Here is a 27,930-nt window from a genome sequence, read left to right as displayed (position 1 = left end):
ACCCGCTTCCCCAACTCCGTCTGGCTCCCGCCTTCGCCCGCTTCCGGTCGTCGTCGTCGCCGCTGCTGCCGCTGCTGCTGCTGCTGAGGCTGCTGGCGGAGGCCGGAGGATCGGGCGGCGGCGGCGGCGGCGGCTGAGAGGGCGGCGGCGGGAGCGGAGCGGGACGAGAGAACGAGAGGAAGCGAGCGAGGAGCGCGCAGAGCGCGCTTTTCCGTGCGCCTGAGGAGCCGAAGCAGCCCCGGCCCCGCCGCCGCCGCCTGGCCGCCGGACAAAGCCGAGAGCCCGCGCCCACAGCCATGTCCTCGTCAGCCGGCAGCGGCCACCAGCCCAGCCAGAGCCGCGCCATCCCCACCCGCACCGTGGCCATCAGCGACGCCGCGCAGCTACCTCATGACTATTGCACCACGCCCGGGGGGACGCTCTTCTCCACCACACCGGGAGGTGAGCGCCGGCCAGCCGTCCGCCGCGCCCGGTGTCCCGCCGCGGTCCTGTAACTCCTCGGCGTCTGGGTGCCCGGCCGCTTCGCCCCCGCCCCAGCTCCACCGAAGCCCCGGGGACGCTGCCCTTGGGCTCGCCCGAGCGTTCGGGATCCTTTACTTCGTGTTCTCTCTTGCCCGCAGCTCGAGTCCGCGCGCGCCCCACTCGGGAATGTGGCTGTCCTGTCGCGAAAAAGAGCTCTTGTTTCCGCTTCGTGGCAGGCTTACGCACTCGACCCAGTTTTCTCTCCCCTCTCTGCCTCCTTCCCGGGCGGATTTGGCTCCACTTGGCCTTGCATTCCATTCTACATTGCCTGTCTCTTGCAGATTGTGCAAATTAATGCGTGATTTTGAAGCTGGCTCCAGGCCTTTTTAAAAAAGAACTTTGGGAGAGGAATTCGGCCCCGGGATCCTGCGATGGCTTGTTTTGCTGCTTTTAGAACACCGGGAGGAGGCTAGAATGCCCAGTGTGGAAGCCTCACCCAGCATTATCCCGCTTTGACAGCATTGTTTACTTTGCTGGACGAGGCCCCACGGGTGAGGGGAATCCCCAGGCCGGGAGGATAGAGTGATAAAATAAAGCTCAAGTAATAGCCAAGGGAAAGTAGGTGGGGGTGGTAGGGCGCTGGCAGCTGTCTTTCGGCGGCGACGCCTTTTAAATGGATTGAAGGACCTTTGTCAAGGACACCCCAGTTGGGTGGGGTGGTTGCTTGATGCTGTGAAAGGGGCTAGAGAGAGGCAGTCCAGAGAGAGGGTGGTTCCCTGGCATTGCTTTTCAAAGCATGACCAGGAACTGTTTACAAATAAGTAACACTGGGGTAGAGGTGAAGCTTGGTCACGGGAAAAGAGCTCAAAGGTTGTCTGTGCCCTAACTGGGCTGTCCTCCAGAGGGAGGAGCCTGGAAAGCGATTTTGAGGAGCCTTATTGAAGGGAACGGGGCCTCCTTTTTAACTTCAGAACTTTGTCTTCTTTTGGTGCTGGGGTGGCCTCCTGCTAGAGGGTGGGGACTTCGCAGCTCCTGCCGTCTAGAAGATTGCTAGCCTTGTTCCTGTGGGCAGGGCTCAGGAGCCGTACCGCAACCAATCCGGTGCAGTTAGGCCTGGACCATCCTTAAATCAGTTGCACAATAGCAAGGCCTGTGGAGTAAGACCTTCTTGCCAACACCAAGGGATAAAAATCTAGGAGAGAGCTTTACAGAGAAATTCAGCCAGGCCGCTCTAGGTGGGGGGGCTGCCTTGGAAGGCTTTTTAAATGACCCAGGCAGAAGTTCATTAATATGTATGGAGAGCTGGGTTTAAGGAAATGTTAACTTTGCAGAATAGTGGAGTTATTAGGTGGCTTAACTCATGGAAGAAATCTCCCCCCCCCCGATGTGACCAGTTCAAGACCAAGTCATGTGTTTGAGCATGGGACAGAGTCTCGCTCTGTCGCCCAGTCTGGAGTACAGTGGCAGGACCTCGGCTCACTGCGTTCTCCACTTCCTGGGCTCAAGCAATCCTCCCACTTCAGCCTCCTGAGTAGCTGGGACCACAGGCACGTGCCACCACGCCTGGCTAATTCTTTTGTATTTTTGGTAGAGCCTGGGCTTCTCCATGTTGCCCAGGCTGGTATTGAACTCGTGGGCTCAAGTTATTCGCCCCCTCAGCCTCCCAGAGTGCTGGGATTACAGGCATGAGCCACTGCACCCGGCCAAGATCTTGCTTTTTAATCCTGAAAAATTTTGGCAGACCAGAATCTGCTCCATATAAGAGTTGTCTTGAACTGATAGCTTTTAAGAAATAGATACTGCCGGGCGCGGTGGCTCAAGCCTGTAATCCCAGCACTTTGGGAGGCTGAGACAGGTGGATCACGAGGTCAGGAGATCGAGACCATCCTGGCTAACACAATGAAACACCATCTCTACTAAAAAAATACAAGAAACTAGCCAGGTGAGGTGGCGGGCACCTGTAGTCCCAGCTACTTGGGAGGCTGAGGCAGGAGAATGGCCTGAACCCAGGAGGCGGAGCTTGCAGTGAGCTGAGATCCGGCCACTGCACTCCAGCCTGGGAGACAGAGCCAGACTCCGTCTCAAAAAAAAAAAAAAAAGAAAGAAAGAAATAGATACTGTTTTCTGAGGTGATGGAAAGGGATTGATAACTTCTTCCAGAATTCTTTGTGGTATTGCTCAGTAAATGCCTGTGCTTCCAGCAGTTCAGAACACTTCATAGTAACAACTGCACTCAGCTATAGTTTATTTGGGAAAGGAACTAAACTTTCAGCTATATATTAATCCCCTGAGGGAAGAGCCACCTAGACACGTTTTTGGCTTATGTCAAATAGTCAAGCTACCATGCTTTTAAAAATAAGGGCATAGTCTTTAAGCGTTGCTTCAAAGATAGAAGCCTGTCTCATAGCCTGGATTAATTCTTAAAGTGCTTTGCAAAGATTCTGCCAGAAATACTGATTCATTACCCCTCCTCCTAACACGCAATCACTGTTTTCTCAAATATCACTTAACTTCCCCCCAAATTGTTTCTACACACAGTTTTTTTTGTTTTGGATTTAAATACTTGTCATCTTGGCTCTTCTTTAATGTTGAGCCTGTATTTATTGGGAGAGCCCATCGTAATCTTTGGATTTTTTATTGTTTGTTTGTTTTTTGTTTTTTGGAGACGGAGTCTCGCTCTGTCGCCCAGGCTGGAGTGCAGGTGGCGTGATCTCGGCTCACTGCAAGTTCCGCCTCCTGGGTTCACACCATTCTCCTGCCTCAGCCTCCCAAGTAGTTGGGACTACAGGTGCCCACCACCACGCCCGGCTAATTTTTTATATTTTTAGTAGAGACGGAGTTTCACCATGTTAGCCAGGATGGTCTCGATCTTCTGACCTCATGATCCACCCTCCTCGGCCTCCCAAAGTGCTGGGATTGCAGGCCTGAGCCGCCGCGCCCAGCTGTATGTAATCTTTGAATTTTTAACATGAGGGCTTACCTAATATCTTTATAAGGACATGGTACTGTTGCAGTTGGATTTAATCACTATTACAGCAATGAATGCTGTTTAGGTGTTCTTTACTTACTGATTGAACTTCCCACTCTGATGGTTTGTGTATCTCTAATGCTACATTCATCTTCCTGTCACCATGTAATTTTATTTCCCTCAACCAGGGTGCAATAGTTTGTTATCTGGCCACCCCCAGATGCCTGGATTAATGTGGTTAGGTATCATTAGTAAATTTTGTGCACCCAGGGCAGTGGTTTGCACAAAAGGGGACAACAGACAAAAGTAGGAAATACAGTCCTTGGTCTGAACAGGTTTAAATTCTTGATTTGGGGGTAGGGGCAGACAGATAAGATTTTTAGTTCTGAAAGGGTAGAGTCAAGTGCTAACATGTATTTCAGACTTGAAAACATTTAGAAAAATGAATGGTAGGTTTGTATTGGAAATCTCTGTTTAGTAGGTAAGGGAGGGTATTAACATTTCCTGCCTCAAACTTCTGGAAACCTTCTGGAGGGTCACGTACATGTCAGAGCATTCCAGCATAACAACAGTTGATGGATCGAATGCCCTAAATGATCAGACTAAGCAGGGACATTCACAGCCTAGCAAATTGAGTTTCTCCCTCCTTGAAGAGTCCTTTATTCATTGGGGATCAGAGGAGATACAGCTTACCCTTGAGGTTTCTCAAAATTGCCTTCCTGTGGTTTGGGAAATGAGAAGTGGGTGAAAACACACTTGCTGTAACCTCTTGGATTTCTCATATTGCTAGAAGAGTACCCTTTCTCATTACAAAGGAAGAAGGGATTTTGTGTTGGGCAAATTTCAGGGCAAAAAAAAAAGCTCTTGGATTTTATTTTTTTTCTATCTTCCTGTGGAGGAGTGGATGATATTTGGTTCTTCCATTGAGAAGCTACTTCTGCCCTCAAAAGAAGGTAAAGTTACTATAGTCGGCTCCACTTTTAATAACACTGGTGACCTGGAAGAAACCTAATGCTTTCATTTTATTATTGAGAGAAACTGGGACCCAGAGAAGTTAAGTAACTTGTTAGTATTAAACAGCTAATTATTGTCCTTGGGTCCCTCAAATTTAATATCCTTATCACTATTCCATTTTTTTCCTCCACTATTTTGAGATGCTTATCTTACTAGGAAAGGAAGTTTGCAAACATTTTTAAAGAGACTTTTCTACCTCCAGAATGCTAGCTAATATGATTCTTTCTGCTACCTTATTTCCTTTCAAGGTGCTGAACTGCCTCCTTTTAGAAGAGTTGTTTTGCTCTGGGGAATGAGCGGAAACATAGACACGTCTTTTACCCTTTCTCTTTGCCTTTCTTTTCCAGCACAGCATTCTCATCAGCCATGGAAAAGTATGCTGTTACCATAACAGGGGCAACAGAGGGGAACTAACTGTGATGGTCTGAAATTTTGTCTGGGCTGTAGCTCTTCCTTTCTGCCTCTCGGATAGTTGATGTAATTGTTTCACTGGGACAGAATTTCATAAAGGCTGTTGGATGGGTTTGGAAAAAAGGAGAAAGCAGGAAGAAGGGGAAATAATCCACTTATTGTGAACTATCCCAAAATAAAGAGTGTTGGGGGTGAAGAGAACTGCTTTTTTTTTTTTTTCTTTTTTCTTTCTTTGAGACAGTTTCACTCTTGTTGCCCAGGCTGGAGTGCAATGGTGCCATCTCGGCTCACCGCAACCTCCGCCTCCCAAATTCAAGTGATTCTCCTGCCTCAGCCTCCCGAGTAGCTGGGATTACAGGCATGTGTCACCACAACCGGCTAATTTTGCATTTTTAGTAGAGACGGAATTTCTCCATGTTGATCAGGCTAGTCTCGAACTCCTGACCTCAGGTGATCCGCCCACCTCGGTCTCCCAAAGTGCTGGGATTACAGGCGTGAGCCACCGTGCCTGGCGGGAGCTGCTTTTTAATCTGGTTCCTTTCTTGGGAGGAGTAAGTAGAGTTCTGAGAAGGAAAGCCAGCTTCTGACCATGTCATAAAATTTCTAACTCGGTATCCTTGGGCTGAGTTTATTCTAGGCCAGTAACTTCTGAACCAACAAATGGTGCTTATTGAACTCTCTAAGTTATTAGCCAGAGGACTTCATTATTACATATGAGAAGTGCATAAACAACATAGTTTAGGGTGTTCAAACCCTTTGCCTTGTGTTTGAGGAAGATGGCATTTACTTGTATCAGAGTAACACAACGTATGTTGTCATTTTGTGGGAGATTCAACTTTAATCTCATATTCATCAGCTGCCAATATATATGTAGAAGAGAGTATACCTCAGTTTTTATGTTGGGTGCATTTTTGCTGGCAAGGGACTGAATTCTAAGCCTGAGGAAGGCAGTAGTCCTCATCCTCAAGGCAGTGTACTGTGTGGAGGGAGCGCCCCTGCCTGACCTAAGCCAGCTATAGTCTGGCAAGGGAGAAGAGCACAGGTGGATAGTGCAGCATGCACAACAGAGTTGTGCACAGCTCCCTGCCGCTCTCCTGAGGCCTGCTGTGTGCAACAGGAAGAAGGAAAAGTCACTAGCCTGTAAACTGGCACTACTAAGGTTATTCAGCAGAAACTTTTTGAGGATAGGAGTCTTAAAGACAGTTTTATAAGAGGGATCTTGCATGGTTTGGAGACTCTGTAGGCTTGATTGTGTGTGTGTGTGTGTGTGTGTGTGTGTGTGTGTGTGTGTGTCGATTTGCAGATCAGATGGGGTAAAGTTAACATGGAGAAAGTTAGTTAATCTGGTTACAGAGGAAGAGAGCCTGAGCAGGAGGACAGTTTATTGGTGAATGGCAGAAAAACTTTCATCAAATTGGTGTTTATAAGTTTTTTTTTTTTTTTTTTGAGATGGAGTCTCGCTCTGTTGTCCAGGCCGGAGTGCAGTGGCATGATCTCGGCTCACGGCAACCTTCACCTCCCAGGCTGAAGCAATTCTCCTGCCTCAGCCTCCCGAGTAACTGGGATTACAGGTGATTGCCACCACGCCTGGCTAATTTTTGTATTTTTTGTAAAGATGGGGTTTTACCGTGTTGGCCAGGCTGGTCTTGAACTTCGGACTTCAAGTGATCCACCTGTCTTGGCTTCTCAAAAATGCTGGGATTACAGGCATGAGCCACCGTGCTTGGCCTTTTAAAAGATTTTTGACATTTATTTTATTTTATTTTTTATTTTTTTGAGACAGAATCTCACTCTGTAGCCAAGGCTGGAGTGCAGTGGCATGATTTTGGCTGACTGCAATCTCCGCCTCCCAGGTTCAAGCAATTCTCATGCCTCAGCCTCTGGAGTAGCTAGGATTACAGACATGCACCACCACACCTGGCTAATTTTTGTATTTTTAGTAGAGACAAGATTTCACCATGTTGGCCAGGCTGGTCTGAAACTCCTGACCTCAAGTTATCCACGCACCTCGGCCTCCCAAAGTGTTGGGATTTCTGGTGTGAGCCACCATGCCCGGCCTGTGGGCTCAAAAGATCTGAAATCCATGAAAGAAAACCCTGTGCGCTCTCTTTAACACCAAGTAGCTGTCCACGCAGTATGTAGCTGGTTCTCAGGCCACAGCTTGAAGCCAAAAGCTCAGAAATCTTTGAGTGTTTACATTTAAATAAATAATCGTTCAGCTCTCTAGGACAAATGCTTTGACAAACAGAAACTGTTCATTTTATTGAGTAGTTTTAAAAAGTAAAAACTTTAAAAAGGATAAACAAGGATAAACTGGAAAATACAATTCAGTGCTTGTGTATTCCTTGGGATTTTCTGTATACAAGATCATGTTATCTGTGACTAGAGATCGTTTTATATTTTCCTTATCAATCTGGATGCTTTTAATTTACATTTCTTGCCTAATTGCCTTACCTAGAACCTTAAGTATTGAATAGACGTGAGTCATCAAGAATGGACATCCTTGCCTTGTTGCTGTTCCCTAAGAGGGGGAAAAACATTCAGTCTTTCACCATTTCACTATTAAGATGTTAGCTGTGTTTCCATAGATGTCCTTTATCAGGTTGAGAAAGTTTCCTTCTACTCCTAGTTTGTTTTTATCATGAAATGTTGTTGGATTTTGTCAAGTGCCTTTTTTCCCTCTATTGAGATGGTCATGTGACTTTTGATTTTCATTCTATTGACATGACAGATTAATTGATTTTGCGATGTCGAATCAGTCTTGGATTCCTTGGATAAATCTCACTTGGTCATGGTGAGATTTATGGTCCTTTTCACATATTGCTGAATTTGGAGCTGGGCATGGTGGCTCACACCTGTAATCCCAGCACTTTGGGAGGCTGAGGTGGGCAGATCACCTGAGGTCAGGAGTTCGAGACCAGCCTGACCAACATGGTGAAACCCCGTCTCTACTAAAATACAAAAAATTAGCCAGGCATGGTGGCACATGCCTGTAGTCCCAGCTACCTGGGAGGCTGAGGCGGGAGAATCACTTGAACCTGTGAGGCAGGGGTTGCAGTGAGCCGAGATCATGCTACTGCATTTCAGCCTGGGTAACAGAGCGAGACTCCATGTTAAAAAAAAAAAAAAATCAGAATTTGGGTTGTTAATATTTTGTTAAATTTTGCATGAGGGATATTAGTTTGTATTTTTCTTGTGATGTTTTGGTTTGGGTAATAGCAAATTCAATTTTAATTTTTTAAGAAATGGTCTGTTGTTTATAGCAAAAGTGCTGACTGTTTACTGGTGAAGATAGACCATTGCAGCTTAGGTTCTAAGAAGCACTTACCAGAAAGCATGAAAGGCTTGCAATTCTTCATTTTAAGATGTCATGATTAATCATTAGTGCCTCAGAGAGGAGCTCGTCTCATTATCAAAGACTGTTTATGTTTGTGTTAGGTGTTGGACTGCTTCTACGTTAAAATGGAACTGTTCTCTGGTCTGATAAGTTCCTAGAACTTTTATGAATTGGCAGCAGATAAAAATAGTAACCTAGACCAGGATATCCAATAGGATTATTTCAAGTTCCTTACTATAAGTAAAAATGGAAGATGTTGATAGATATCCATTATTTTATTTATTTGTTTGTTTGTTTTTGAGACAGCCTCACTCTGTCACCAAGGCCAGAGTGCAGTGGCATGATCTCAGCTCACTGCAACCTCCACCTCCAGGGTTCAAGTGATTCTCCTGCCTTAGCCTCCTAAGTAGCTGGGACTACAGGTGTGCACCACCACGCCTGGCTAGTTTTTTGTATTTTTAGTGGATACGGGGTTTCATCACGTTGTCCAGGCTGGTCTCGAACTCCTGACTTAAGGTGATCCACCTGTCTTGGCCTCCCAAAGTGCTGGAATTACAGGCATGAGCCACCGTTCCTGACCTACATATCCAGGTACCCAAGAGGAGTGAAAATGAATTTGGGAGGTAAGCAAATAGTTGGAATGAAAGCCAGATTTGAATCTGAATGTTTTCTGCATACCATTAGCAGTGATCTTTCTTTAATTTTTTTTTTTTTTTTTTTTTTTTTTGAGACAGAGTCTCTCCATCACCCAGGCCTGGAGTGCAGTGGCACCATCTCAGCTTAGTGCAACCTCCACCTCCCGGGTTCAGGCAGTTCTCCTGCCTCAGCCTCCCGGGTAGCTGGGATTACAGGCACCAACCACCATGCCCGGCTGATTTTTGTGTTTTTAGTAGAGATGGGGTTTTAACCATGTTGGCCAGGCTGGTCTTGAACTCCTGACCTCAAGTGATCCTCCCGCGTCGGCCTCCCAAAGTGCTGGGATTGAACCACCATGCCCAGCCCTGTTTCTTTTGTTAAGATAAAAATTGTCTCTGTTGATTTATTAGCACTTCAGGGATTTGATGGTTGTGCACACTGAATGTGGTTTGGCCACCACCCGTCTCCCTGGAGAATACAGAGTTAGGCAGCTTTTAATTTCCTCTGGGTTATTTGCCACAGAGCTTTTCAGGAGTCTCTCTTCATCCACAGTCTCCATGAAGAACAGATGTTTAAAACTGAAGTTCATTCATGAATGTTCTATAACTCAGTCAATAAAACATGGACCTTGTTTCTACCTAAGTTGAAAGAATAAAAAGCAGAGAAAACGCTTTGTTAAGTCCTTTCTGTTTTTTCCTTTCTTGTTTTCCCTTTTTATGGGGGTGGGAGAGAGAGAGACAGGCTTAGACTTCTTTTCTGAGTGCATTAGAAGCACTTACTGCTTGTTCATCTTGTATCTGTTTCTGATCTTTTGGTGGGCCCTTAACATGAGGCATAGCTGGAGAATTGTCAAGAATTCCTAGTAGAAAATTGAAGTTACATGCCAAATGCTTTGTCTAGGCTTGAAGGATACCTTCCTCCTCATGGTCCCTGCTGCCCTAGCAGTGTTGGTCTGTATGTATGTATTTATAAGATATTTTGTAAGCATCTTTTTTCTTCCTTATAATGATTTTTTAATATACTATCTCTTGATGTTTTAAACATACATAACAAAAATTTCCATTTTAGTCACGCAGCTCAGTGAGATTAAATATATTCACTGTATTTTGCAACCATCACCACCATCCATCTTCAGAACTTTTTTCATCTTCCTAAACTGAAACCTCATACCGATTAAACAATAACTTCCCATTAAGCACTACCACCGCAGCCCCCCGGCAACTAATCATCCTATTTTGTGTCTTCATGAATTTGACTACTCTAGGAACCTCAGTTAAGTGGAACCCTGTAGTTATTGTCCTTTTGTAAATGAACATTCATCAGTGTTCATGCTTTTTTTCCTCGCCATTTTGCTTTTTTTTTTTAACATTTTTTTTTTATACCTATGAAAGCAACAAAGTTTTAAAAGTCATATAGTCTTATTGGCCACACAACAAAAAGCAACATTCCAACGTCCCATTCCTTTATCTCCATTTCCACTCCCAGAGAAACCATTTTAAATTCATTTAGCTAATGTGCACTGCAGCCTTGACCTGGGCTCAGCCTCCTGGGATCACAGGAGTGCCACCAAGCACGGCTAATTTTTGAAATTTTTGTAGAAATGATTTGTCACCATGTTTCCCAAGCTGGTCTTGAACTTCTGGGCTCAGGTGATCCTCTCGCCTCAGCCTCCCAAAGTCCTGCCATTATAGGTGCGAGCCCCCATGCCCAGCCTATTTCTTAGTTCTGGATATTAACAGTTCGTTTTCTGCTATGGCAGATGAGGATTTAGTTGCTATATACACCCTTCTCGCAATGTATATACTTCTGTCCCCTATCCTCTTAATTTAACTTTCTTACCCTTTTTCGTTAAACTAACATGTATGTAGTATTTACTAAATTTAGGTAATATTGAATGCAGATGTGGCTGACATTGTTGGTTTCCTGCTCAATAGCCATTCCCTCTTCTTGCTTGCTGCCAGATTCCTTCAGTTTTTTAAATGGCAAGGTGCTAAGCCCCGGGATATACACCATGATAGCTCTAAGCCAGTCGTAGTTTCCCCAGTGTTTGGTCTGGTGTGCATCGGAACCATTTCTGGCCAAATGAGATATAAAGGAAGTCTGCTGGTGGCTTCTGAAATTTTCGCCTTTGACAGAGAAAGTCCCAGGAGGAAAGCCCTGTTTGACTTCATGTTCTCCTTTCCTGCTTGGAACTCTATTTTATGAGGATGTAGGTCCATCTCAGCCTTTTTGGAGGGCTTGTGGGCAAGTTACTTAATGTTTCCTTCTCCAGGCCGTCTATTTGCATGAGTAAATGCTTAATTCTAATTCTGGAAGCAGACTTAGTTAAATAGAATGTTATGATGTGGGGGGTCGTCTCTGTAAAAATATAGCTAACAACTACCCTGTAAGTTAACCATGTTGCTGGGCACGGTGGCTCAATCCTGTAATCCCAGCACTTTGGGAGGCCGAGACGGGCGGATCACGAGGTCGGGAGATCAAGACCATCCTGGCTAACATGGTGAAACCCCATCTCTACTAAAAAAAAAAAAAAAAAAAAAAAAAACTAGCCGGGCGAGGTAGCGGGCGCCTGTAGTCCCAGCTGCTGGGGAGGCTGAGGCAGGAGAATGGTGTAAACCCGGGAGGCGGAGTTTGCAGTGAGCTGAGATCCGGCCACTGCACTCCAGCCTGGGCAACAGAGCGAGGCTCCGTCTCAAAAAAAAGAAAGTTAACCATGTTCTAATGAATTTTCTCTGTGTGATTTTATTTCAGCTTACATAGTTTCTTAAGTATATAGCTTACTGCATGGATTATTTATCATTTAAAGTACTTGATATTGAAAGAGGCCCTTACGCTTGAATGACCTTGTTTCTATACTAGCCATCTTGGCAAGCATAACTTTGGGCTTTATTCATTGACCTTGTTTTCTGCAGTTTGAGAATCACTGGTGTTTAGATTCAAAGGTAGATAGGGTTTTCTCCCCTCTCTATCAAAGGGACTTAGTTTTACTCTCAAATTTCCCTAGTAATGTTAGTATCTAGAAAGTCCTGGATGAAAGTATTAGATTTATCCTAATATCTGGTCACTAAGGGATGAAAAATTTATAAATAGCGAATGTTAACCTAGATCTAAAGCTTCCTATTCTGAAATCCAAACAGGAAGACTAAGAAAAATATGTACATTTTTGAAACAAAACCAAAATTAAACTTAAACAGTGTAAAAGAGCATAAAATGCCAATAGACTGCTACTTTCAACAGTTTCTGTGTACAGTGCTTTTGCTGGCTACCATTGTTGCTGTAAATAATATATGTATACTGTGATTTCTTGATTTTTTTAACATTAGACAATACTGTTTTTAACATTAGACAATAATGTTTTTTAACATTAGACAATACTCCCCGTTATGAAAGATGAGGAATATAAGATACTTTTATTACTTTCTGTCTCGTTTCTCATCCTTTCTCAATTTACTAATTTCTGTAAATTGTATTATCATTTTTGGCTCTTCTAGTAGTTATCTTTAAAACTCTGAATAATATGTGTGTCAACCTGTCATCTTTAGCTCTTCACTATATAAAAGTACACCATTCACCTGTCTTCCTGCTTTTACTTTGCTGATATGTAACCTCATTATTTTTATAATATCAGGGTTTGTGGGCAGGCGTGGTGGCTTATACCTATAATCCCAACACTGTGGGGCCAAGGCAGGAGAATTGCTTGAGCCCAGGAGTTTGAGACCGGTCAGGGCAACACAGTGAGACCCTATGTCCACAAAATATAAAATTGGTTGGACTACAGTCCCAGTTACTTGGGAGGCTAAGGTGGGAGGATCACCTGAGCCCAAGAGGTCAAGGTTGCAGTAAGCTGTGATCGTGCCACTGCAGTCAAGCCTGGGTGATAGAGCAAGACCCTGACTCTCAAGGGAAAAAAAAAAAAAATTAGAGTTTGTAACATTTACATACTCTTCCTTAACTGTAATTCTTCTATGCTTTTACTATAGTTTGATTGTAAACGTTGAAAATCAAACAGCATATACAATATTGTGATTTTTTTCCCACAACTTTCCAATATAAGACTAAGGAGCATGATTATTTTCATAGAAAAGGAATGGAAAATTGTTTTTTAGTTTTTGTAACACTCCATCAATTGATCACAATCATGCCCCATTTTAATATTGTGTTATATGAGCTATGGATTTCTTGTGTAGTCTGTTTTCCTTCTTCAGTAGCTTAAGGTTAGCTTGTTTCTAGTTACTTATGGCTGCACTGGTTGACATTAAATTGAGCTGACATAGTGTTGGAGGGAGTTTGGGTGAAATGGGAATTGCTAGGAATTCCTTGCTTCAGAAAATGTACATCTGTGCATGCATATGTATAAGAGACCTTAAATATTTTAGATTTTTTAATAGATTATCTTGGAATTGATGTAAGTTTGTAGTAAACATAATATTCAATAAAGGAAATAAAGGGTTTTTTCCTGCCATTTTATCCATGATTGAATCTTAATTTTTTTCTTTGAATAATTTTGGTTTTTTAAAAGTTCAGTTTCTTTTGCGTTACACCCTAAAATCATTAGTGATTAACAAGCTGATTCCCTATTTTTGTTTTATACCCACTACAATTGAGTTTTTTTTAGCTTGCAGAGATTACTAAAATTCAAAAACTTATAAATACTATACTTTCATAGTCATATTTTCCCTGGCTATATTTGAGAACATTTACAGCATTAAGACACTGCTTCTTCACTGTGTCTTGTTGTCTGAATTATTCACTGTGTTGGCAATCAAAATCAAACATATCTTAGGAATGCATTAAAAAACTATTAGAAATCATAGGTGAGTTTGCCAAGGTTGCAAGATAAAAGAGCCATATAGAAAAACCAGTTCTGGGCCCGGCACAGTGGCTCACGCCTGTAATCCTAGCACTTTGGGAGGCCAAGGCGGGGAGATCACTTGAGGTCAGGAGTTTGAGACCAGCCTGGCCAACATGGTGAAACCCCATCTCTACTAAAAATACAAAAATTAGCTGGGCGTGGTAGCACATGCCTGTAATCCCAACTACTCGGGAGGCTGAGGCAGAAGAATCACTTGAACCCAGAAATGGAGGTTACAGTGAACTGAGATCACAACCTGCACTCCAGCCTGGGCGACAGAGGGAGACTCCGTCTCAAAAAACAAAAAACTGGCCAGGCTTGTGCCTGTTATCCCATCATTTTGGAAGGCTGAGGTGGGCGGATGGCTTGAGCCCAGGATTTCGAGACCACCCTGGGCAACATGGTGAAACCCTGTCTCTACAAAAAAATACAAAAAAAAAAATTTTTTTTTTTTTTTGGGTGATGTGTGCCTGTAGTCCCAACTGCTAGGGAGGCTGAGGCAGGAGGACTGCTTGGGCCCAGGAGGTATAGGTTGCAGTGAGCCAAGATTGCACTTCTGCCCTCTAGCCTGGACGACAGAGCAAGACCCTCTCTTGAAAGAAAGAATGAGAGAAAGAGAAAGAGAGAGAAAGGAAAGGAAGAAAAGAAAAAGCAATCCCACTTAAAATAGCATGAAAACAATCTGATAGGAATAAATTTAGTCACAAAGCATTAAACTTTTACTCTGGAAACTACAAAATATTGTTGAAAGAAATTAAAGAAGACCCAAATAAGTGGAAAGACATTTGGTGGTCATGGATCAGAAGACTTAATATTGTTAAGATGGTAGTACTCCACAAATTGACCTTCACATTCAGCACCGTCCCTATCATAATCTCAGCTGGCTTCTTTGACAAGCTGACAAAATTCGTACGGAACTTTAAGGGACCTAAAATAACCAGAACAATCTTGAAAAAGAAAAACTAAGTTGGAAGATTTACACTTCGTGGTTTCAAAACATATTACACATCAAGACAATGTGGTACTAGCGTATGGATAGACATATAGATCAATGGAATAAAATTGAGAGTCCAGAAATAAACCCTCACAGTAATGACCCATTGATCTTCAACAAGGGTGCCAAGACAATTCCATGGAAAAAGAAGAGTTTTCAACAGATAGTGCTCATACAACTGGATATGCACACAGAAAAACAAGGTGGACCAGATGGCTCAAAGACCTAAATGTCAGAGCAAAAGCTATTAATGTACAACCTTTAGCAGAAGACAGAGGCAAATCTGTATGACCTTGGATTAGGCCGTGGCCTAAGATACAACTCCAAAAGCAAAAACAAAAGAAATTTTAAAAAAAACATACATTGGATATCATGAAAATTAAGAACTTTTGTGCATCAAAGAACGTCATGAAGAAAATGAAAAGATAACCCACAGAATAGGAGAAAATATTTGCAATCATATAAGAGATTTATATCCAAAATAAAGAACTATCATAATTTAGTAATAAAGGTTCTGAATAGACAGTTTCTTCAAAAGAAGATATATGGTGGAATGGCCTGTAAGTACATGAAAACAGCATGTTCAACATAATTAGCCATCAGGGAAATACAAATTAAGATCAAACCACAGTGAGAAACCATTTCATATCTGCTAATGTTGGCTATAATATATAAAATTTAGAACTCTCACACACTGCTGATGGGAATGTAAAATGGTACAACCACTTTGAAAAACAGGCAGTTCTGGCTGGGCACGGTGGCTCACGCTTGTAATCCCAACAGTTTGTAAGTCTGAGCCGGGCAGATCATGAGGTCAAGAGATCGAGACCATCCTAGTCAACATGGTGAAACCCCGTCTCTACTAAAATACAAAAATTAGCCGGGCGTGGTAGCATGCGCCTGTAGTTCCAGGTACTTGGGAGGCTGAGGCAGGAGAATCGCTTGAACCCAGGAGCCCAGAAGGCAGAGGTTGCAGTGAGCTGAGATCGCACAGTTGCACTCCAGCCTGGTGACAGAGCGAGACTGTCCCCCCCAAAAAAACAAAAAAACCCGGCAATTCTTCAAATGGTTAAAGGTAGAGTTACCATATGACCCAGTAGTTCTACCCTTTTTTTTTTTTTTTTTTTTTTTTGAGACAGGGTCTCACTCTGTTAGCTAGGCTGAGCGCAGTGGTACAATCATGGCTCACTGTAGCCTACATCTCCTGGGCTTAAGTCATCCTCCCACCTCAGCCTCCCCAGCAGCTGGACTATAGGCATGCATCACCACACCTGGCTAAGTTTTCTATGTTTTTAAGAGACAGGATTTTGCCATGTTGCCCAGGCTGGTCTTGAACTCCTGAGCTCAAGTGGTCCACACACCTTGGCCTCCCAAAGTGCTGAGATTACAGATGTGAGCCATCATGCCTGGCCAATTACACTTTTTTAGTTTAGTATATACCCAAGAGAAAGGAAATGTGTTCACACAAAAACTTGTACGTGAATGTTATAACAGACAAAAAGTGGGAACAACCCATTTATCAGTTAATGGACTGTTGTTTTTATCGACTTGCCAGTCCATCAACTGATAAATCGATAAAGTGTGATATATACATACAATGAAATATTTGGTAATGAAAAAGAAATGAAGTACTGATAAATGCTACAACATAAACGAACTTTGAAGACATTATGAAAGTGAAAGAAGCAGTCACAAAAGACCATATATTGTATGATTCCATTTATATGAAATGACCAGAATAGGTAAAAAAAAAAAAAAAAAAATAGAAAGTAGATTAGCGGTTGCCTAGGGCCAGAGGGTGTGGGGAGATTAGGTGGCATCTAAGGGGTGGAGGGGAGGTTATGGGGTAATGAAAAGGTTCTAAAATTGATTATGGTGATGATCGTACAGTTCTGTGAATCAACTAAAGCTATTGAGTTATACACTGTAAGTGGATGAATTGTAAGTGAATGCTATTTCAGTAAACTTGTAAAATACCGTATCTTATCGGCTCTTTAAGATCATAGAGGTTCTTCAGAGTTTCTCTTACATCTCACACATTTAGGCAGAATCTGTACTACCTATATCCTAGTTGGTTTAATTGCAATTCTTTAATGTATGTGTTATTGCTGATACGTAATTTAGAAAGCTTGCTTCTGTGCTGTGCTTTTTCACCACGTCATCTCCACAATTGCCAGGCTTGATGTACTACAGAAGTAAGAATAATCTTGTTCCAATTTGCAGGTTGACTCATCTGTCAGTGAAACCTCACCCGTCTGAGATCTAACCATGAACAAAAATGGGGTAACTCAAACAGATAGGCAAAGTCCATCGATAAAGCTCCTTCCCTTTGTTCATTGGAAGACCATCAGACCCCCTTTCAGCCTATTTGCCCTTATTTTACATAGCGTGCTAATAAGCAAGTTGCTGATTTCCAAACACAGCAGACTAGAAACACCAAGTTAAGGGTGTTCAAGGTGTGCTATACAGATTGAATTGTGTCTCCCCCAAATTCTTATGTTGAAACCTTAATTCCCAACATGATGGTATTAGGAGGTGGTGCCTTTGGGAGTTAATTAGGTTGAGTTGAGGTCATAAAGGTGGGACCTTCATGATGGGATTAGTGCCCTTATAAGATGGAACACCACTAGAGCTGTGGCCCCCTCACCCCCATGTAAGGGACACAATGAGAAGGCAGCTACCTACAAGCCAGGAAAAGAGCCCTCACCAGAAACCATCTATGCTGGCACCTTAGTGTTGGACTTCTAGCCTCCAGAACTATGAGACAATTTCTGTTGTTTAAGTTGTGCAGTCTGTGGTATTTTGTTATGGCAGCCTGAGCTGACTGAGTCATAGTAGTAGCCTGGAAAAAAGGCAGCTCTTAGTCTGACAAGAGACAAGGACACTGTGGGGGAAGGGTGCACCAGCACAGCCTTGACCACCTGAACTCTGTATAGTGATGTTCAGCTCTACAGAGCATTAGCTTGATAGGGCTTGAGACTTCTTAGGTCACAATATAGTATAATAAACAATTTTCATAGTAATGACTGTGATTCCTTAAGAGGGTTGAATCGTTTTCTGTTGAAGGCCATAAAGGGCTTTAAAATCTGTATTAGAAGTATTTCCATTCAAGATAATTGAAGTTGTTCACCCTTTGAAAGTTGAACTAAGTTTTGTGCTACCCAGAATACCTTGTTCCTCGTAATATCTAGATGCCTTTTTGAGTGCTACTCTAGTTTTTGTTTTTCAAAGCAAAGAGGATGAAGGTAAGTTTCTACTTTCCTTGTCCTAAAATTATATTTGATTTAAATTTTGAGACAGGATCTTGCTCTGTTGCCCAGGCTGGAGTGCAGTGGTGCAGTCATAGCTCACTGTAGCCTCGAACTCCTGGACGCAGGCTATTCTGGCTCAGCCTCTGTGGTAGGGAGTTCAGACCAACAACACCTCACTTGGCTCTTTTTTAAATAATTTTTTTGGAGACAGGGTCTCCCTATGTTGCCCAGACTGGACTCAGACTCCTGGGCTCAAGCAGTCCTCCTGCCTTGGACTCCCAAAGTGTTGGGATTACAGGCATGAGCGACCATGCCCAGACTCTCTTGTCTTTTTGATAATAGCCATCCTAAGAGATGTGAAGTGATATCTCATCATGGTTTTGATTTGCATTACCTTGATGATTAGTAATGTCGAGCACCTTTTAATGTACCTATTGAACATTTGTAAGCAGCATTATTGTTTATCAGTTAAAGTGTATTCTTCGGAACTATTGTTTTTAAAACATTCAGGTAGTACTTTACTGGTAAGCAGATTGTTTTGTAGAATAGAGAGGGACTGCCAGTTTCAGCTTTGACAATAGCTGTGAGAAGAAAGTCTCAGTCCTTCTTTGGAAAGCCTTTAAAAGGGGCTGTTTATTTTTTCTCATACTTGTTTATTCTTTCATTTAAAATTTTTTCCTTTTTTTTTTTCTAGTATCATAAATTTAAAACTTTTTTTTCTTAAAGATGTTAATGTTAGGGCCTAGGTCACGTATAAATAAGACATAGCCCTGACATAAGAAACTCAGAGTCTATAGAGACAGATGGATAAACAGGAGTCCTGTAATACGTGATGTATGTAAGATAGAGAGGAAGAACCCTTTAAAAAAGTGAGGGGTGGGGATGGCTTCATAAAGGAAGTGATGGTTGGAGCTGAGTCTTGGAGGATCAGCAGGAGTGTCCCTGGCAGAAGAGAAAGAGGGCATTCCAGATGGCAGAGGAGCCTGTTTACAGGCAGGGAGGTTAGAGATTATGCTTTTGACTTCAATTGTAAAATCCTTAAAAGTTAGGATTACATGGGATTTAAATTAAATTGCTGGATAGTATTATATGGTGATAACCCCTTAAATTTTTTCAGACTCTTTTTAACCCTGTTTTCTAGGAACTCGAATCATTTATGACAGAAAGTTTCTGTTGGATCGTCGCAATTCTCCCATGGCTCAGACCCCACCCTGCCATCTGCCCAATATCCCAGGAGTCACTAGCCCTGGCACCTTAATTGAAGACTCCAAAGTAGAAGTAAACAATTTGAACAACTTGAACAATCACGACAGGAAGCATGCAGTTGGTAAGAGAATGGTGGTGGTGGGGACCTAGAGCGTGGCTCTTAGAATTTGAATGTTTGTTTGCTGTAGGTTAAGAAGCTATTGATTCTTCAGTTGTTTTTATTTTTTGTTTTTTTGTTTTGAGACACAGTCTCATTCTGTCACTCAGGCTGGAGTGCAGTGCACGATCTCAGCACACTGCAACCTCCGCCTCGTGGGTTCAAGTGATTCTCCTCCCTCAGCCTCCCGAGTAGCTGGGATTACAGCCTGCTACCACACCTGGCTAATTTTTGTATTTTTTAGTAGAGACGGGGTTTCGCCATGTTGCTCAGGCTGTTCTTGAACTCCTGACCTCAGGTGATCCGCCCGCCTCAGCCTCCCAAAGTGCTGGGATTACAGGTGTGAGCCATCGCGCCTGGCCAGTTCTTCAGTTATAACTAATACTCAGTTATATGTCTGTAAGGTTTCCCTCCTCCCCCAAAGGTTTCTTGAAATGCTCTGAAAACCCTGAGTTCTAAATCACAAATCTGATGTAGTTAGTAGGAGAAAAGAATCCAGAATCAGTATGATAAACCCCAAAAGTGACTTCTCAAACCATGCTTTAAGGACTACCTGGGCTTCACTGGACTAAGGATAACACAGAAAACAAAACAATTTCAGGCCGGGCGCGGTGGCTCACGCCTGTAATCCCAGCACTCTGAGAGGGCGAGGTGGGCGGATCATGAGGTCAGGAGATTGAGACCATCCTGGCTAACACAGTGAAACCCCATCTCTACTAAAAATACAAAAAATTAGCCAAGCGTGGTGGCGGGTGCCTATATTCCCAGCTACTAGGGAGGCTGAGGCAGGAGAATGGTGTGAACCCGGGAGGCGGAGCTTGCAGTGAGCCAAGATTGCATCACTGCACTCCAGCCTGGGCGACAGAGCGAGACTGCGTCTCAAATAAATAAATAGAAAGAAAGAGAGAGAGAGAGAGAGAAAGAACGGAGGGAGGGAGGGAGAGAGAGAGAGAGAGAGAGAGACAGAAAGAGAGAGAGAGAGAGAGAGAGACAGAAAGAGAGAGAGAGAGAGAGAGAGAGAGAGAGAGAGAGAGAGAAAGAAAAGAAAAGAAAAGAAAAGAATTTTCCTAGCCCCCATTTCCATCACCCTCAGGCAAATAGACCTTGTTTCTTATATGAATTTCTTTTTTATAGTATGAGGAAAAGCAGTATGGTTTATTTCCTCTATTTTCCAGAACTGCCTTTAAGATGTACCTAAATTACCCCTCCTCCAAAACATTATTTTATTCTTTATCTCTGTAGAAGCAGAATGGTGAGGTAGGAGTGGCCAACTCCTGAAATACTCCTCAGGGACTGTACTTAGTGACCCCCAGATGTGGGCCAGCATTCTGCTTTGTGATATTTCAGATGAGTTTTTTAATGGACAAAGTGTCAGTTTGGAGCAGGGCCAAGTCCAAAGCCTCCAGAAGAATGTGCTCTCCTGAGAGACAGCAAAGAGCTCCCCAGGAGCTGCTATTTATTCAACCTGAAGACAAAGAGACACTGGGGATGTTTTCACTTGTGTCCCTTTCCCCAAAGCTTCCCCCCATGGGCAGTGGAACTGCCATTCTTCTTTTTCAGATTAAGACCAGCCAAAGCAAAGCAGAGTAATTGTTTCAAGGCAGCAGAGAGTGGGACAGTTTGAATTATTTTTTGTCTCTCAGACAGAGGGAATGACAGTTAAAACTGTTGTGCTTTTTTGCGTATGTGCTAAACTCTTCATTTTATTTGTCCTAACTAGGGGATGATGCTCAGTTCGAGATGGACATCTGACTCCCCTGCAAGGATTAGAAGAAAAGCAACACTGATACTTGTGTGCACCTGATTTGGCCAATAGGATCAACAGTGAAAAGACAGAAGAGGCAATACCAGCAGTCCCCATTACAGTCTCCACCTCCCCCTCTTCCTCTGGGTGCCAAATGATGGGAAGATGAGCTTCATCTGACCATTTCTTCTCCCTGTTTCCTGTTCCCCTTCCCAGTTAAACAGGTTAGATTGAAGGCTGTGTTTCTGTAGAGCTAAGCAGCCCTTAGAGGACAACAGTTCAACTCTGACTTTCCTAGTTGTTTTTTTATTGAGAGCCACCCTCCTACCCTGTAATTTTGTCCCACATCGAATCTCAACCTACCAACAACTGCCTGTCTGGGAAGGGATACAGAGGCTTGGTGGGCGTAACACCATTCATGTTCCTTACCCTCTGTCTCTCCTCCGTGTATCCCACCTATGGTTCAGTGTTGCAAGAGTCTGGGCTTGGGATCTTTACTACCAGCAGGGGGAAATGATAAAAAAGAGAGCTGCTTTCCCTTTTACCTTGAGGTATTTGTCCCTCGGGACAGAGCACAGCTTGTGCAACTCTGGTAGCATTACCCTGTGACACTGTTTTGAGGTCCACTTTCTTTCCTCTGGGAGGAGTGTCTTCTGTCTTTGGTATTATAGTTCATCTTCCCGTTCTTTTACTTAGTGCATTTGTACAGATATTTTTAACTCTGTACATCAGAAGAGAGCCCTTGCTAACCAGTTTTGCTCTTCTTCTGCCACTCTTCCCTGCTTGCATTTTGTTGCTGGCAGAGTCCTCTTGTACTTCAAGAAAGCGAAGTGATTTTGTCTGCTCCTAAAGCAGGTCCATACCAAGTAATAGAGGCACTTTAGCCTCTACTTGGTGGGTAAAGCCTGATCATAGTATTCTGTCAGATAATGCCTAAGAATGACCTCTGAAGAACGTTGACCCATTTGAGTACCCGGTCTCAGACGTCATTTTTAAGTCCAGTGAGCATTGTGATAGTTGTTCTTAGATTGCAGTTTCTTATGTTTTGAGTTTGAAGTTGATTTTCAGAATGTTCTTAGAAAAGAACTGCATTTTTTCCTTTGTGGATCTGCTTTGTTTGGCTATTGGGATAGATAAGCATGGGCTTAAAAAATGTGTTCCTCCCAGTTTTCTTGCCTTTCCTGTTGTACTCTGAATTTCTCTCCCTACCTTCCTCACTGTCTTCCTCTCTCCTTCCTTTCCTTCCTTTTTCTCTACCAGGCCATTTCAAATTTACATCAAAGATACCTCAAGTGTTGGTATCTGAGAATATCTGTCACTCCTCTTATCTGAGAAGTGACCTTTTATTTTTAAGATGACTACAGACCTATTTTTAGATATGTTTTCAGTACAATTTTGAACAGCAACTTTTTAATTAAACATCTTCCAGTGTTAGGAAGATGAGAAATGTTCATAGGCGAGTCTGCTGTTCTATGTCACCATCTTTTGTCTCCCCTAGTCCCCCAGGAGCTCTTTCCTTTCCCCTCTAGTTTTGAGTGTGCATGTTTGGAGTTTGTAGTGGGTGGTTTGTAAAACTGGACCATTCTGCCTTGCTATGGGTTGTTCATGAAAGCCTCATTCTTTTCTCTGACCCTTTAGCTTTTGCATTCACCCTCCTTCCCACCTACCTCTCCTGGAACTATTGAGCAGCATAATAATCCCAGGAGAATGATTCCCCTCATAGAAAGACTAAAGCATCCATCCCCTTATAGTTAAGTAGCCACTGGTGTCCTGGGAATTTCTGGTTGGATTTGGTGCCCTGAACTTTTTATTAAAAAATCAGATCCCAGGGTGAGAGTAACAGCCATTTGGCCAAGAAAGAAACCTGTTTTTCTTTTGAACTATGAAAAGACCCTGTTTGTGAATACATTTTAGAAAGAAGAGAGGAAGGATGTCTGCAGAACTTTGTTCTGTTTTCTGCTACAAAAATGTGAATAGTTCAGAGTGAAAATCTTTTGTGATGGTTGATGTCTCAGGAATAAGCTGGATCTCCAATGTTTTGGGGATGCTTTGAGTCTCAAAAAAATTGATAATCAGAAAAGTATTTTTTGTTTGTTTGTTTAATGTATCCCTGTTCTGTTTAATTAAACTCCAAGTCTCATTTTACAAATTCTTGGAAAAACCTAAGTTGCGCTGTAATTTACATAAGAAGCATGCTCAGGACCTCTTTGCACCCTGGGGAGCCTGATTCTTTGGGAATGAAGCTTTTCGTTCTTCATACACTGGCCTTGGCATCCTGTGGAATTTGACCCAACTAGCAGCTAGTCAGTCAGTCCGTCAGTGAGCGGAAGAGTGAACTGTTCTTGATCTTTATTGCTATGTGTGAAAACTTGGCTTCCTCACTAAATGGTGGGGAATGGATTTAAAGCATGAGCTTTAGTAGTATCAAGATGCCATTTTCGTTTTTCTTGCCGTCTTGGGGAGCTTCTGCATGTGACCCCCTAATCAGAAGGCATGTTTTTAGTATTTCTTGGGAGTGTCAGCTGTATAATGCGGCAGCTGTTCAATCCCTTACCCTTCTCTGCAAGGACCTCCTTAAGGCTTGGTGCAGTTCTTCCCCAGAGGCCACCACTACTAGACAGTCTTTGACCTCCATAAGTTGGCATTTAAAAAATAATTTCACAAGATACGAGATAAACTTCCAATAGATGATACCTTTGTGTCATGCCTCATAGAATTATTTTTAGAACAGGCCAGAGTCTATTGGGTGGTTTGCCTCTGCATGTTTGGAGGGAACCTCACAGATGAAACCCTTAATGAATGTGTCCTGGGTTTTTAGAGGGAAGGAATACTCAAGTTACCACTTTGACTGAGACAGCTCTTAACATCTTAGTTCCCATTTGTAGTTTTCTTTTTGCGAGGAACCTATGCTTCTATACTTGTGGGGACAATTGATCTTAATGAGAAGTGACTTTCCTTCAAATTCCAACAGCAGACATGCATTGTCATGGTTCTGCCTTCTTTATAGTGTGGTTTATTGAGTTCAGCAGTTCTCACGTGCTGTTTAAATAGGTACAGCATTTTCAAGGGCACAGATACAGAGAAGCTGACTTTCTAGGTGCTGGGCTTCCAAGCCAAGAGTTTTGCCCTTCCACCTGTATTAGTTATCTGTTGCTGTGTAACAAATTACCCTAAATTTAGTATGTTAAAATAGTAAACATTATGTGTCAGTTTCTGTGGGTTAAGAATTTGGGAGTAGTTTAACATGATGGTTCCGGCCCAGGGTATTATGAAGTTACAGTCAAGATGTGAGCAGGGGCTGCAGTCAGCTGGAGCTGGAGATACCACTTCCAAGTTCTCTTTTTGTGGCCGTTGGCAGGATGCCTCAGTTTCTTCCCATGTGGGTCTCTGCATAAGGCACCTGGCTTCTCCCTGAGCAGCTGATCCCAGAGATTGTGGGGCAGGGCCAGGAGAAAGCTGCAGTGCCTTTTAAGAAGGACTTTTGGAAAGGACACACCATCACTTCTTATCCTAGTCTTTAGAAGCAAGCCACTAAGCTCAGCCTTCACTCAAGGAGAGAGGAATTACACATACCTCTACCCCAGTGGAGCAGTAGCAAATAATTTATGGACATATCTTAAAAGCACCACACCCCAACTGAGGATGAAAGTAGGTCAACAGGGAGGTAGGTTTAATGTAGATAGGCTGAAAGATAGATTGCTATCAAAAACAATTCTCCAAGATGTGCATAACCAAACTGGACAGAAGGCAAACTCCCCAAAGCTACCTGCTGGTTTTGAGAGAGTGGTAAGAAATGGCAATTCCTAGCAGTAGTAGAAAGTAATATACCTAACTACCAACAGCTCAAGTATGCTTATTTGCACGTCCTAGACTTGGTGTCCGTAAGACTTATTTACCACTTTTATTTTCCTGTAGCTAGGAATTAATGAAAGGAACTGGGGCCTTCCAGCTGAGCCACTAAACCTGTCTTGTTTGGAATGGGGACTGTCCAGCAAAGGGAGCAAACATGAATTAGATGTTAAGCTATTGAGCTGAAGAAAAGAAAGCAGTTCACATTTAGGTGAAATAGATGATGTTATCAGGAAGCCAGGTTCCCACCAGAGTGGGTGCTTGGTACCTGGTCTCTCCAGTCTCAACAGACTCAGGTCAGGTCTCTCACCCAGGAAGCAACCACTCAATAAAGTAGGGAACATCTGAGAATGACAAATGTCAGTGCTTGATTGCTCCTCTAAATCCAGTGCACAGGTTAACCCTGCATGCCCGCCCATCTCTTCCTGGGCTTCTTGATGGCAATGTGTTCTTAAAGAACTGGTCTTGTGTTCTCCCTCAAGACAAACTTAGGTTTTTCAGTTCAGCACATTCTAGTGAATGGCTACTATGTGTTTCTGGCACTCATTCCTAACCAAGTCTTCTTTCTTTTCTTTTCTTTCTTCTCTTTTCTTTTTTTTTTCCTGAGGCAAGAGTTGCGACCTGTCGCCCAGACTGGAGTGCTGGAGTGCAGTGGTGTGATCTCGGCTCACTGCAGCTTCTTGCCTCCCAGGTTCAAGTGTTTCTCCTGCCTCAGCCTTCCGAGTAGCTGGGATTACAGGCATGCACCACCACGCCTGGCTAATTTTTAATTTTTGTATTTTTAGTAGAGATGGGGTTTCATCATGTTTGCCAGGCTGGTCTTGAGCTCCTGGCCTCAAGTGATCCACTCACCTCAGCCTCCCAGAGTGCTGGAATTACAGGTGTGAGCCATCGCACCCGGCCAAATATGCAAATTCTTGTTTGGATTTATGCTCTGCCTCTTCCCAGCATTTTCTTATCTGTAGCCCTGATTGCTTGAGAGTATATTTGGATAAGAAGTACTGCTGTTGAGGGAACTATAAGAAAAGGATACTTCTTCCAGAAGTAAATAACTCATCTTTAGAGTACCTTTAAATGAATTTTGTTTTTCTTTCTTATTTTGAGGTGGATTGGTCTTCTCTTTTTTTGGGTTTCCAGCTCTTTGAGACTCTCAGACCTTATCTTTCCAGCTCAAACACCATTGGTTAAATTCCCTCATTCTCATTAGAATGCAGCCTGCTGAGTATGTGGGTTTCACTGCTGGAGTCCATCCTTTAGCCAGTATACATAGAGGGCCTGCTTCAAATCAAGGCAACTGGTGAAGGGCTCAGCATGTTGGCAGCAGTATCCAAGAGATTGAATCTGTTTCCATTTTCCTCATCTAGGATAACAGCTGCTTGAAGCCAGGGCTCTTAGCCCTTTGCATTCCCCTTTAGAGAGGAAGCCACACTGCCTTTCTGTGTCTGGTTCAGAGCTCTTCCTTCTTGGCATGTTTTCTGGACTACATGCACATGGGCAGCTATTGATTAATCTGCAAAACCCAGTCATTTGCCTACCCATAATATCTGGGAAGGCGTGGTATTTGTTTTAAAGAAACGTTTCTTTGGGAGGGCAGTTTCTGTCTAGACTTTGAGGTGGACTTAGTTACCCTACAGTTCTTTAACTCTCAGTTTTTAATAAAAGATGAAATCAGATATTGATGCAGTTGGGTCACAATTCTTTAGAATGCTTCTACCCCAGGGCTGCTTCCTGTTCCTAGTCATGGTTTTCCAGTTTAGTAGTGGAGTTTCTTGAGGCTAACTTACAGAAATTTCTAACTGAAAACTTTAAGAGTTATTGATACTTACTTGTTTTTTCAGTTAATCATTTACATCACCTTTCCTACTCTCTGGAATTTAAACTTATTTCTCTAGGCTGGTCCTGGAAGTTGATAACCTTTTGGCAAAGCTTAGATTTAGGAGAAGGCTTATGAGTCCCTGTCCAGAGGGTCTGTAGATTCTCTTTGCTTATGACTCTCTGCCTGCAGCCCTGGCAGACCATACTGTATGTCATGGATACCCAGTGGAAATATTACTGAGATGAAACACATTTCCCAGGGTATTTAAACTCTCACTCTGCCACCTTTCTAAGGGTGGGAGGCTGGCAGAGAGATGCTGCAATGCTTGATAATCATTTGGCCACACTGAAATTTCCAAAGGGAGCTTTTGCCGGTGCTTTAAAACCAAAACACCTGGACACTTAGAAAATTCCATGAATCTAGCACAAAATATCCATTCTTGCCCAAGTGTATCCCCTTTCTCTCCAGCTTAATCTTTTTTTTTTAAAGCCCAGGCCAAGGGTACTTTTAACTGGAAACCAGGGGAGGAGGGAAGAACACTAGCAGGGAGCTAAGAGGCAGGTTGCTGGGTAAGCCATCCTGCTCCTACCTGGTGCCTGTATCTGAATTGCTGAGTGCCGTGCGCCAGTGCCTTTCCTTCACCTGCAGATGGAGCCCATCTCTTTCCACCTGGGTGAGGAGACCCTCTGCTACTCCAGGGGTAAACCTTAAAGAAGGTGTCTTGAAGAGCCCAAAGGACACTCACATGCTAAGGTGTCCGTTTTATGCATCTTTAAAATATTTTATTTAAGAAAAAAATAGCCCTGCCCTGTCTTAGTGCCACTAATGGCCCAGTTCCATCCATTCTGAATGGAAGAGCAGAGACTGCCAGCACTTTCCTTGGTCTTCCCTTTGTCTCCCATGATGTGTTGTCCCCTCATCCCTCCCATCCATTTCACTGTGTGTGGATGGATAGCAGAGGGTACCACGCAGTCCTTGAGGCAGTCCTGTGTGATTCCATGATCAGTTGTTTTTGTATTCTAACTATCCTTCCAAACCAGCAGATGTTTGGAAATTAGGGAAAAAATTAAATTCTCATCAATGGTTGCTGTTATAGTTAAATCAATAAAGATCTTGAGTATCAACTTGGTGTTTTAATTTTTAAAAAGTATCAGGTGAAATCCTGCTAAGGTTATTTTACTTTTCAGGAGTTTAAGCTGGGAGATGGGCAGAGGTAGTTGGCTCTTTATCTGT

The 27,930-nt window shown here is 43.1% G+C and overlaps 1 protein-coding gene across 1 annotated transcript; it reads left to right on the top strand.

Moving 5' to 3' along the window:
• EIF4EBP2 (eukaryotic translation initiation factor 4E binding protein 2) lies at window positions 1-27,821 on the top strand. The gene is made up of 3 exons (XM_010362844.1): window positions 1-441; window positions 19,067-19,252; window positions 21,009-27,821. Exons 1-3 carry the CDS (start codon window positions 297-299, stop codon window positions 21,038-21,040), a joined length of 363 nt encoding a protein of 120 aa, XP_010361146.1. The 5' UTR covers window positions 1-296; the 3' UTR covers window positions 21,041-27,821.
• The last annotated feature ends 109 nt before the right edge of the window (window positions 27,822-27,930 follow it).

The sequence above is a fragment of the Rhinopithecus roxellana genome, chromosome 11 (assembly GCF_007565055.1).
Source record: "Rhinopithecus roxellana isolate Shanxi Qingling chromosome 11, ASM756505v1, whole genome shotgun sequence".
Classification (NCBI taxonomy): domain Eukaryota; kingdom Metazoa; phylum Chordata; class Mammalia; order Primates; family Cercopithecidae; genus Rhinopithecus; species Rhinopithecus roxellana.
The sequence above is the reverse complement of the archived record's forward strand: the minus strand, read 5'-3'. Positions and strand labels throughout refer to the sequence as shown.